Genomic DNA, 12,825 nt, shown 5'->3' with positions numbered 1-12,825 from the left:
TATTAAACAATGATCCAACTAACCCAAAATCACTGTCCCAAACCAACCCAGCTCATACTCTTTTCATAATGATGTTATTCATTTAAGCAGTATAATTGATCACATGCTTCTGAAATTAAAATGTAAACAAATAAGTTTAGAATAAATGATAAGACTATGATTTTTTATTAATCTAATATTTACTAATATTTTAAATGACTTTCGCAATTATTGTTAGCTTCCCTTGTGAAAAATAGGTACAGTTTAGCATAATTTAAAAAAATATGAATAATAAATATAATAAAAATATATTTTTTTGCAGATCACATTGCACTTCCCATCAGAATAAATGTATCTTCTGACAGCCTCTCCCTTGGAGATGGTTACAAATTTCGAACAGGTTTGATATTTCACATTGCCATTTTGTATTTGAATAAAATAATATTCTTTAAAAGAACATACTCAAATGCAAACTGAATGTAATGTTTTTGGACGCTTAATTGCATGTTATTTACAATTAAATAAAAATGTATAAAAATAATAATAAATCTAATAAATTAAAATGTATATTAAATGCAAGTTGAACTTAAGAGTGCTTTTTTCGACCCACATAAGTAGGCAAATTTCTCTAAGTACTTTCTTCATAAAATAAAGAAAAATAGTAAAACATTAAAATCTTTAAATGCAATTTCAGAATTATTTCTATTATCTTTGAAATGTGGTTAAAGTGTATTGCTGATAAAGTGTATTGTACTAATAAGCATTTATGATAAAACAATTTAATGTCATTTATATTGAAACTAGTATTTGTATTGCATATTTAAACACACACACAGTTGTAATGTTGCAATTTCTATTAACAACATATTAACAATAACATACAATATAACAAAATGTTATAGGCCTAGTAACAATATATAAACTTTAAATGTAATATCAAATAGCACACTACAGGTAAAATTATAGGCTAATCAAGGGCATAAAGTGCTTTGTTTGTTAATCACATATATAATATAATTAGTGTAGTCTGTAGGTTGCAGACGACAGGTTTTGACATTTTAATATCTTGCCAATAAATGTTAGTCAAGAAGGCAAGCATTCAGATTTGGGAAAACTTTCGATAATTCATGTAGGGCTCCACTACGTACCTCTTATAGCGCAGCGCAGCGCATAATGTTTGACTCTTAACGCTTTCCGTAGTCAGCTGAAAAAGGTAAACACGGAAGTCCAATCAGAATTTAGTCGGAATTAGTGATGGGAAGTCCGGTTCTTTTCCGCGAACCGGTTCTTTCGGACAGTTCGTTTCAATTAACCGGTTCAAAAAAACGGTTCATCGGTTCTTTTACGCCCTAACGTAATGACGTCATTCACGATGACGTAATGATATCAAGTCTATCGTCCCGGGCCGGGATGAAAATACACATTCAAATATATAAAGTTAGTATTCATAATTCAGTCAGTTAAAACATCATAATCACGATCTGAAAAGTTTACAATTAAGTTTTGCAACTAAGCACCCAAATACAGTAACAGGCAGTGATGTGCATACGAGGATTTAAGTCTTGAAGATATAAAGTAAATAAATTAGTTGTCATCAGCGCAGAAACCATAATCCACTTACTATACATAATCCATTGCGATTTATTTGTTATTAAATAAACTTACGTTTCGCCAGATTGCCCTTCATTCAAGTCGATGCACCCGTTTCTTGACTCGAGAACGAGAATCAGCTCATCGGTTCTCATATCGGATGTGTCCGAAAGAAACGGTTCTCGGTTCAGTGTACTGGTGATCCGAAACCCGATGAAACCGGTTCTTGACTCGAGAACGAGAACTGGTCCAACAGTGGGCGTGTACGTTCGTTATCCGGCTGCTCTGCTCGTGTTCATCTTCAGTTCTCTCTTCACAGCAGTTCAGTCAGTGTACTGTTTGAGTAAACAAATTACTCCGGGATATTGGTTTATTTTGACTCAGAGGGAGTGTCAGCCACGTTAAAAAGTGAATAACTTAAGTAATTTGTGGATTAATGCTTGCTGGAGACGCGAACCGTTTCAAACGATTCAGTCCGATTTGGTGAACTGGTTCAACCAGTTCACTAAGAAGAACCGGTTAAATCGAACGATTCGTTCGCGAACCGGACATCACTAGTCGGAATGAGGTTGCTCTTCATACCTCTTTTTAGTGATTAGTATGATTGTGTATTTCTAGCAGAGACCACAAAAGATTGAGAAAGTGTCAAAAACCAAGCAGCTGAATAGTGGTGTCGTTCAGCCTGACATAAAGTTTGTACCGCACACGGAGCTGAGGACGTCTGCTGATGTTCAATGGCTTCAGAAAAGCAAGTCACGTTTGTGATCGTCGGTGGAGGAATCGCAGGCGTAACGTGTGCAGAACAGGTACGAACACATCGATAACGATAACTGATCTTTAATGACTGGTCTGATAGTAACTGGCTGGTATTATAACTTTAAAAGCGTTTTGCAGATCGCGTCGCAGTTCACGTCCGATGAAGTGTATCTTCTGACAGCCTCACCCTTAGTAAAGACGATATATATATATATATATATATTTATATATACACACACCTGTATATGTAGTAAATATAATGTAATGTAATACTACACATCCTTAAACGAAAAATCTTGATATTGAAAGTTCATTGTCAACTACCTTTCTCTATGTAGGTGTCGAAGACCTTGGAAGAATTTGATCTCGAGGAACAGCCATCCAGTGTTTTAGAAGAAAAGTATCCCAATCTGAAAGTCGTACAATCTGCAGTCAAACTCGTGCGAACTAAGGAACATGTGTGTTAAGACAAACACTTTGTTTCTTTTCCCAAAATATTCAAAATTGGTTTTTAATCATATTCTCAATTTCCGCAGCTTTTACAAACAGAGGATGGGCAGACGTTTCATTATAGAAAGCTGTGTATCTGCAGCGGAGCCAGACCCAAGCTTCTCACCCAAGATAACCCTCATGTGCTGGGCATACGAGACACAGACAGTGCTCAGGTACACCAGAGCTCATTAATAATGAATATTATATATATGAATATAACAAACATGAACATGGTTGGATGATTTATGCTATTCACAGAAGTTTCAAAAGCGCTTATCAAAGGCTAAAAGGATAGTAGTCATTGGCAATGGAGGAATCGCATTAGAATTGGTGTAAGTATCTGAATCATTAATATTAATAATACGGGATCTACGACGTAAACACAAAAGTATACTATTAGTTACTTAAATGCTTGAAATTAGCTTTGTAGACAAATATAATTGTGTATAAATTGATTGTTTATTTTTTACCAAATTAAAATTAATTAAGTGATATAAAACTGTAATATTAAAATGTAATTAATATATATATTGTTTATAATTTTCTGCTACATAACTCTTCTACTCCCATTTGTGTTATTTTGTATTTTGATTATTTATTATTGATTATCAATAATGTGAAAAATAATTGAAATTATGTTGGCAAACCAAAGTAAAATAAATACTCCCATTTGTGTTATTTCAAAATTCATTGTGTTATTTTGTATTTTCATATGTTGATGATGTTACTACAGTATACGTAATAATTATAGCATGTGTAGGTGTGTCCAAACTTTTGTTTGGATGTCTAGGTCCAAATGTAAACAGTAAAAAAAAAAAAAGAGAGAGAGGGAGATGTATTGAGATATTTTATAATACCTGCTGTGTGCTCCTGTAGGTATGAAGTAGAGGGTTGTGAAGTGATCTGGGCTATAAAGGATAAAGCCATAGGAAACACATTCTTTGATGCAGGAGCTGCTCAGTTTCTCATTCCCTCACTGGGGGCTGACAAAAAAGATAGGTCTTTGCCCTACAAGAGAGCACGCTATGCTACTGACAAGACTGGAGGTATGAATTCACCTTACACACTCACACACAATGAGCAGTCCTCTTCTGGCAGTTTTGATGAAAAGAGTGCTGCTGTAATAAAGTCAAGAAAAATGCATAGAAAAAAAGGGGCAAACCTGTATTCTCCCTAATAAAATATAAATTAATAAAGTTTTACTTAAATTGTCATAATATACGTAGTATGAACATTACCCGTCCTTGTTTGGACACATACACTGCTTATTACTTTTTAATAATAATAATTAACAGCAAACAAACAAACAAATAAATAAATCAAAATAAGTAAATCAAAAATGAATAAAATGTAATTAATTATAAATATTCACTTCTTTTCTCACATTTACTATTTTTTGTTCTATTTTCTACATTGTTGAATAGTAAAGACTTATGAACCACACTATTTTGTTTAATTACAAGCTGATTTAAAAAAAAAAAAAAACATGAATTCTGTCAAGTGCGTCCACATGTGTATGTTTCATAGCAGGCCACAGTGGGGCTTCAGGAGAGCTTGGCAGTGCCTTGGGCCCAGACTGGCATGAGGGGATTGAACTAAAAGGAGCAGTGCAGGTTTGTATCCACTATATTTTTGCAATTGTACATTAGTCAACATAACATGGTGGATGATTGTCACTTTTCGCCGTATTCTGATTCTTTTCCTTCATTTCTCAGAATTCCAGCGGAGTCCATGTAGAATATGAGTGTGCGGTTGACAAGCTCTACACCCAACAGGAGTTCCTACAGTCCAAACTCAACACAAATAAATCAGAATTAGGTTATTCTAATAATAATAATAATTATAATAATTAAGCTGCAGTGTTTTACAGCTAAAATAACTACATTTGTTTTTCCTTACCATAGGGCTGTGGCCAGCTTATGTTCAGTTAACCAACAAAAAGATTTATGGCTGTGATTTTGTAGTCAGCGCAACAGGCGTCGTGCCAAACACTGATCCTTTTCTCAGTGGCAACAATGTAAAAATGATTATCCTTTTGAACTTACCCATTTATTTCAATTTTTAATGTTATATATTAATAGTGATGTAATTAGTAGTCATTTTTTTTATTGTATACGTAAATATGATATAGTACTGATCAATATTGTGTGTGTATATATATATATATATATATATATATATATATATGTATATATATATTATAAATAAAATAAGTTGGTTGGTTTTATTTTTTTGTGTTTTATTTTTATTTATACAAACTACTATAAAATGTAATTTATTGTAATATTGGTTTTGTCAGTGCATCCATAAAATAACATTTCACATATGTATATTATCTGGGTTTGTAGGGTAAATGTAGGAAAATCAGGCTACTTTTATCAATGAAATGAACAGCAAGATGTGGCCCAATTTACCAGAATTCAAGCTTTGTGCATTTTATGTGTCCCATTCCAGTTTAAGCTGGCAGAAGATCATGGTTTGAGAGTGAATGATCATATGCGGACATCTGAACAGGATGTATATGCGGCTGGAGATGTGTGTACTGCAGGCTGGGATCCCAGCGCTCTCTGGCAACAGGTACAGTTGCACCTATGTTACTGTATTTGTGCATTGCATCTTATACTTTTGATCTTTTTGTGACATGCAAACACACAGTGGTCAATTGCATTTAGTCAATACTTGATACTTGTTGTTGTTGTTTTTTTTTTATTATTATGTACTAAGGGTTGACTTTCTAAAACTTCTGTCCTGTTATGTATAAGATGCGATTGTGGACTCAGGCACGTCAGATGGGCTGGTACGCAGCACGTTGTATGGCTGCAGATGTGCTGGAGGAGCCCATAGAGCTGGACTTCTGCTTTGAGCTGTTCTCACACATCACCAAATTCTTCAACTACAAGGTGAGAATTGTGCTCTTCTTGTTGGTACCTCCCTTTATGAAGAAATTTCACATTGTTGTATTCTCAGACTTAATGCCTGAGAATTCAGAATTAAAAAAAAAAAAGTCTCACTTTTACTTCATGAGTCACAGTTGGAATGACTGAATTTGCTTAACTGCAATTCAAAGTAATTTTCACAAGCAAAACTTTATGCAAATTAATATATGAGATACAAACTCTTCAGGAGTGGAAAAGGTGACAAAGATGTGAGTTAAATAAAAAAGGACAGACTACTTCAGGTGTCTCTGGTCACATCAATACAATTGTTTTTATTGAACCCATTAAGGGGTGTGTTTCCCAAAAGCAACTATGGTCACAAGTTCCGTTATTACCAATCGAGTTCAATGGAACTAACGACCGTAGTTGGCTAACGATGCTTTTGAGAAATGCACCTCAGTATGATTATATTATATTATATTGGTGACAAGAACAGTCATATGAAAAAAGACAAACTACATTAATAAAATAAAATTAACAATAATTAATAAATTATGATTAAATTAAAATTAAGGTATATAAATGAAAGTAAAATATTTGTGTAAATACTCCATATGTTGTGCGATAACATGTTTATGGGTGATTTGCGGTTATGTTTTTTTTTTTGGTAAGATTATTTATTTTAAATAATGAAGCATTATTAATTTTAATATTTTATTTACAATTCTGCAGCCTATTTGCTACATTATTTAAAGTTCAAGTCCAGGAATTGAATTAAGATTGATAGACACAAAAGTAATTTTCAGATTTGATCATCAGTTTTGCAATAATTTAATGTCTGTTTTGTCATATTTTTTAGGTGGTTTTGCTAGGCAAGTTTAATGCTCAGGGTTTGGGTCAGGACCATGAGCTTCTTGTGCGCTGTACAAAAGGGCAGGAGTATGTGAAGGTGGTTCTGACTGGGGGCCGAATGGTGGGAGCTGTCCTTATCGGAGAGACGGACCTAGAGGAAACTTTCGAGAATCTCATTCTCAACCAAATGGACTTATCCCGATATGGCGAGGAGCTTCTTAATCCTAATATTGACATTGAAGACTACTTTGACTGAATCGTTCTGGTTAGCCAATGACACAGATGATACAGTTCTTTTAAAGCTGCACAGTGTAATTTCTGTTCCACCAATCAGAAGTTCAAAAATTATAATTGTTTTCAAACTCTCCACAATCTTACACCTATCTTGCTCAACAGGAAGGAAGTCCTACCTCAGTCTGTTGCCTTTGGCAATATTCTCATGCTCTGAGCACAAACAAACAGACTTCAATTCTGTTTGTCACAACTAGGGGCGCAGAAATTGCACACAGTATTTTAAAAGAGTAGTTCACCCAAAAGTGGAATACAAAATTCACTCTCCCTTATGTTGCTCAAAGCTCGTATGATTTTCATCTTTGGCAAACAAAAGCCACATTGTCCATTAACTATATTTCAAGTCATTTGCATTTCCTTTCCTCAAGTCTTGTAAAACCATAGCTGTCTTTGACAATAGTGACTAGTAAATAGGAAAATAGTGACTAGTACTTCGTTTAAAATTACTCATACCAAATGGACTTATCCCGATATGGCGAGGAGCTTCTTAATCCTAATATTGACATTGAAGACTACTTTGACTGAATCGTTCTGGTTAGCCAATGACACAGATGATACAGTTCTTTTAAAGCTGCACAGTGTAATTTCTGTTCCACCAATCAGAAGTTCAAAAATTATAATTGTTTTCAAACTCTCCACAATCTTACACCTATCTTGCTCAACAGGAAGGAAGTCCTACCTCAGTCTGTTGCCTTTGGCAATATTCTCATGCTCTGAGCACAAACAAAAATAGTGACTAGTACTTCGTTTAAAATTTCTCATTTTGTGTTCCAAGTCATATGGGTTTGGAACGATGGTGAAGGTGCATAAATGATTAGTCTGAATTTTCCTTTTTGGGTGAATTATTCCTTTAGGGAACTATGAGTTATTATAAGTAACCAATGGATAATGCACATTGAGAAGCAGAGTAAGAAAAACATGGACTATTGAGTTGCCAAAAAATATATATTTATTGATTCGTTATTTAGAAGTGCTCTGCTCTCACATCATGAGGCAAGTAATAATTTAAGTCCATGTATAGCTATACTGAAGTAATGTGTTTATTTACAACATGGCATTCAGTTTTTTGGGATATGTGTCTGTTGAGCTCCAACTCCCATAATGATCCTTTTGGTAATTAATTCTGTGATCTCTTAAATATTTATTGATTCGTTATTTAGAAGTGCTCTGCTCTCACATCATGAGGCAAGTAATAATTTAAGTCCATGTATAGCTATACTGAAGTAATTTGTTTATTTACAACATGGCATTCAGTTTTTTGGGATATGTGTCGGTTGAGCTCCAACTCCCATAATGATCCTTTTGGTAATTAATTCTGTGATCTCTTTTATGATTTATTTTTTGGAACGATTCTTGGCCATGAGTGAAAGGGAAATCACTATTTCAAGTGAGCTTCCAATGTGTTTACTGTATCTGGGTGAAAATAAATGTTAAATTCAAACACTATAACATTAAATTACTTTGTCTTCTAAAATGCATTAAATCCCAACCTTTTGCAAAAATACTTACCCCAAAACACCTTAGTTCTGCATTAACCTGTATTATATAAACATTCTGGCATTTTCCACGCATAGCCTGCGGAGAATCTGTTCTGCAGGAACTCCAGAACTGTACCAACTGGGCAGTTGACTGGGTCAAGCTGGCGGTCTCCGCACCAAGAATTGAAAAGCTTCCACTTCAAGGCATACAGTTTCCTTGTTGAGTGAGCTCTGGATTGGAGGATGGTCTCCACAACCTCGGATGAGATACAGGAAGCTGCGAGTTGTGCACCCTCAGGGGCCACACCCAAAACTTCCACAGCTCCGGGAGGGGGTGGAAATCGTGCCCTCCGCCTGTAAGAGGAGGTCCCTCCTGACGGGGATCTCCCATGGAGAGCCGTCGAGAAGGGAAATCAGGTCCGAGAACCATACTCGGCCCGGCCAGAACTGGGCTACTAGCAGCAGACAGACCCCGTCCTGGCGCACTCTCTCCAGAACTCCTGGGAGCAGAGCATTTGGGGGAAAAGCGTACAGACGAGGCCTCGGCCAAGTCTGCACCATAGCGTCCAGTCTGAGAGGAGCTGGATGAGTCAGAGAGAACCAGAGGGGACAGTGCGATGTCTCTCGAGTCGCAAACAGGAAAAGCTCTCCATATCTGCTTCACCACCTCAGGGTGAAGTCTCCATCGACACGATGTCCGCTCCCATATTGAGACGCCCAGGAATGTGAACTGCTCTCAGCGAGAGGAGTTTGCCCTGGGACCACACAAAGGATCTGGTGCGCCAGCCTATACAGGGGGTGTGGACGCAGACCTCCTTGGTGGTTGATATAAGAGACCACCGCTGTGTTGTCGGTGCGCACCAACACATGGTGATCTCTTAGGTCCGGGAGAAAGTGTTGCAAAGCTAGAAACACGCCAATTAATGTGCCACTGAGATGGCGACCACTCCACAGGCCGAGTGGCCACTCATGACCGCTCCCCAACCAATGAGGGACGCGTCCGTCGCTAGCATTACGCGGCGACAAGGAGCTCCCAGCACTGGGCCCTGAGACAAGAACCAAGGTTTCCTCCACATGTCTAAGGCACGAAGGCAGCGCCGCATGACCTTGAGCATGCAAAGCAGGTTTCCCCTCGGGGAGCACCCCTTGGTCTTGAGCCACCACTGTAGGAGTCTCATGTACAGCAGGCCAAGAGATATCATGTTGGACGCAGCTGCCATCAGACCCAACAGTCTCTGAAACTGCTTGACAGTGAGTGACAGGCCTTCTCTCACTCTCTTGACTGCCGTGAGGATCGACTCGATCCGAGCAGGGGACAAACGTGCCTGCATCGTGGTCGAATCCCACACCATGCCCACATAAGTGGTCCTCTGTAATGGAGAAAGCACACTTTTCTTGGCATTTAGTCTTAACCCCCAACTCGATGTCGAACCGCTATCTGCTCTGAATGAGCTAATATCAACCAATCGTTGATGTAGTTGAGTGTGCGGATGCCCTGGAGTCGCAGAGGAGCCAGAGCAGCATCCACACACTTAGTGAAAGTGTGGGTTGATAGTGCCAGGCCGAAAGGAAGTATCTACTTCTTGTTCCATTATCAGAGCCTGCTCGGGACCCACCAAGGTAAGACTAGACTGATAGAACCAGAGCCTGCTCAGGGCAGGACCCAATGAGGCACACTTGGCAGGGGCTCCCACACCCCCAAGTGATCTACTAAGGGAACCAGTCTCACACGAATTTCCAGTTGTAATGCCGATAGAATATAAACTTGGGAAAGACTCTCAATCATTTGCTTATGTGCCAATTCTGAATATGTTACAGGTGCTTTTAAACTGAACTGATGTTCTTGAGAAAGTTCTTTCTCCTGTTGGCAATGCAGATGGGATCAGCTCTTACATAGACAGCACTAACTATCGTGAGAATGATTTTTTGATGACAGAGAAATTCCGGATTTTGCTTACCCTATACACTGATGAATTTGAGATTGCCAATCCGCTTGGCACCTCAAAAAAGAAACACAAGATATTCAGTGTGTATTGGGTTCTTGCTAATCTTCCATCTAAACACAGGTCTTCACTTCAGGCAATTCAGCTAGCACTCTTATGCAAAGCTAGTGCTGTAAAACAATATGGATACGAGAGAGTCCTTCACCCTCTTGTGCAAGACCTCAAAACTCTGGAGAAACATGGTGTCTATGTGGAGCAGTTAGGAGAATGTGTAAAGGGAACAGTTCTCAATGTTGCTGCTGATAATCTTGGTGCTCATTCCTTGGCAGGATTTCAAGAGAGCTTCGTTGTGGAACACCCTTGCCGCTTTTGCATGGTGAAAAGGTGTGAAATTCAACAGAAAGACGTACTGTCAGGAGGATTTGAACCCAGGACAAAGCAGAATCATGACAGGCAAGTTGAAGAAGTTTTAAAAGACCCAAATTTGACGAAGCAGTATGGTGTAAAAGGCAGATGTGTTTTAAATGAGCTTGACCATTTTCACTCTGTCACTGGTTTTCCACCTGACATCCTGCATGATCTCTTGGAGGGTGTCATACCCGTTGAAATGGCACTCTGCCTCAATGCTTTAATTAACAAAAAGTACATCACCCTTGAGTATGTGAACAGGATGATCAAACAGTTTCCATACCAATTCATGGACAAGATCGATCAACCTCAGGTCATTCCAACTACGTTTGCCTCTAGAGGCACGATTGGTGGAAATGGCAATGAAAACTGGGCACTTTTAAGACTTCTCCCACTAATGATTGGCTTTGACATCCCAGAAAATGATGCAATATGGGAGATCTTAATGCTTTTGAAAGACATTCTAGAACTGGCGACATCCTTCAGATTCACTGATGACACTATTGATTTTCTTGCGGCTAAAATTTCAGAGCACAGAGGTTTGCTTTCGAAAGTATTCCCTGATTTTGTGCTTCGTCCTAAACACCACTACATCGAACATTATTCACAACTAATTAGGACATATGGGCCACTTAGAGATGTTTGGACCATGCGTTTTGAAGGCAAGCACAAGTTCTTCAAACAAATCATTCGTGAGACAAAAAATTTCAAAAACGTCACACAAACTCTGTCAGTCCGACACCAAAGAATGGTGGCGTACCATGTGGACTCATCATCCTTTTTTAAACCTTCTGTCCAGATGGACAAAGTGACGTCTACGCTGATTTCATCTTTTCCTGAGAGTGTTCAGAACATGCTTCAGCAGAATTTTCCTACCCAAAGCACTGTACTTGTCACATCTTCAGTGTGCATTGATGGCATCAAGTACAGTCCTGATATGTTTCTGTCTGCTGGTGCAAGTTCATGTCTGCCTGATTTTAGGCGAATTGTAAAAATTGTCATCATCAACACCAATATTTTGTTTGTATGCAAAAAACAGACATCGTGGTACATTGAGCATCTGCGTTCCTACGAATTGTGCAGTCATGTACCAGACATGACTGTCACAAAGCTCTCTGATTTGAATGACATTTTTCCACTGGCATCCTACAAAATTCGGGGCAGGACTTTTGTTACAGCAAAACATTTCATCTTGTGTTAAATTAAGCTTTTAAAAGGATAGTCATTCTAAAAATGAAAATAGTCCTCATTTATTCATCCGTTTCTTTCTTTCTTTTTTAACCCTGTATGACTTTATTCTTCTGAACACAAAATAAGGTATTTTTAAGAATGTTGGTAAACACATAGTTTCAGTTCCTATTGACTTCCATCAGGAACCCAAAGTTGTTTGATTACCAATGTTCTTAAAAATATCTTTTGTGTTCAGCAAAATAAAGTTATACAGGTTTAAAAAAGATGAGGGTAATAATTTTTTTCCCTTTTTCCTTTAATTTCATTTGATTTCATTGATTTTTCTCATTTTTAGGTTCACAGGACACAATGGAGACAAAAACTATACTTAGAGTGATAGTGAATGAAAACGACATAAGGAAAATCACGCTGCATAGGAAACCACAAACTTTGACTTCATTGATGGAACAGCTTGAGGAAAAGCTAGGTCTTCCTTACAAGTTTTATCTTCAGTATGAAGATGCTGATTTTAACAATGCACTGATTAACCTAACAGACATTGCAGATTTACCTGAAAGGCCCACCTTAAAGGTGATTACTCTTGCAGCATCTCCTACAGCATCTCCTACACCAAGTACAGCTGACACAGATATTGTGTCTTTGACCTCAGAAGAAGGTTCATCTAATGTACGCCAAGCTCAGTGGCCAGAGACCTTTGAAATCCCAAATTTTCCTGTAGACAGAGTACAGATTGCGCCAAGGAAATCTTCTCTTCATGAAAGACCAGACATATATGCACGTTCCTAGGGACATGAAGCATGAAATTCTTGAAAAACTTGCTGAGTCTATGTACAACTTCAAAGCATATCCCTCTGATGACGAGTTCAATGATGTTGCATCTGCACTGGTAAAAAAACATCCATGCCTTACTGAACCAGGTTCCTCTACTGGATGGAACGGTTGGAAGAACAGCCTCAAATTTAAAATGGG

At 37.8% G+C, this 12,825-nt stretch overlaps 1 protein-coding gene and 1 pseudogene across 1 annotated transcript; one reads left to right on the top strand and one right to left on the bottom strand.

The window, feature by feature from the left end:
- Positions 1–351: 351 nt before the first annotated feature.
- LOC107689716 (pyridine nucleotide-disulfide oxidoreductase domain-containing protein 1-like) lies at positions 352–7,273 on the top strand. Its single transcript, XM_016487847.1, has 11 exons — positions 352–379; positions 2,664–2,783; positions 2,862–2,990; positions 3,076–3,149; positions 3,694–3,863; positions 4,345–4,430; positions 4,533–4,635; positions 4,722–4,834; positions 5,272–5,394; positions 5,580–5,717; positions 6,553–7,273. The coding sequence occupies exons 1-11, from the start codon at positions 359–361 to the stop codon at positions 6,799–6,801; spliced, it is 1,326 nt and encodes a 441-aa protein (XP_016343333.1). The 5' UTR covers positions 352–358; the 3' UTR covers positions 6,802–7,273.
- The window catches only part of LOC107689717 (poly [ADP-ribose] polymerase 11-like), a 27,236-nt pseudogene continuing 15,055 nt past the window's right edge, over positions 645–12,825 (bottom strand).

The sequence above is a fragment of the Sinocyclocheilus anshuiensis genome, unplaced genomic scaffold (assembly GCF_001515605.1).
Source record: "Sinocyclocheilus anshuiensis isolate Anshui unplaced genomic scaffold, SAMN03320099.WGS_v1.1 scaffold1014, whole genome shotgun sequence".
Taxonomy (NCBI): Eukaryota; Metazoa; Chordata; class Actinopteri; order Cypriniformes; family Cyprinidae; genus Sinocyclocheilus; species Sinocyclocheilus anshuiensis.
This window is presented reverse-complemented; position numbering and strand designations above follow the sequence as displayed.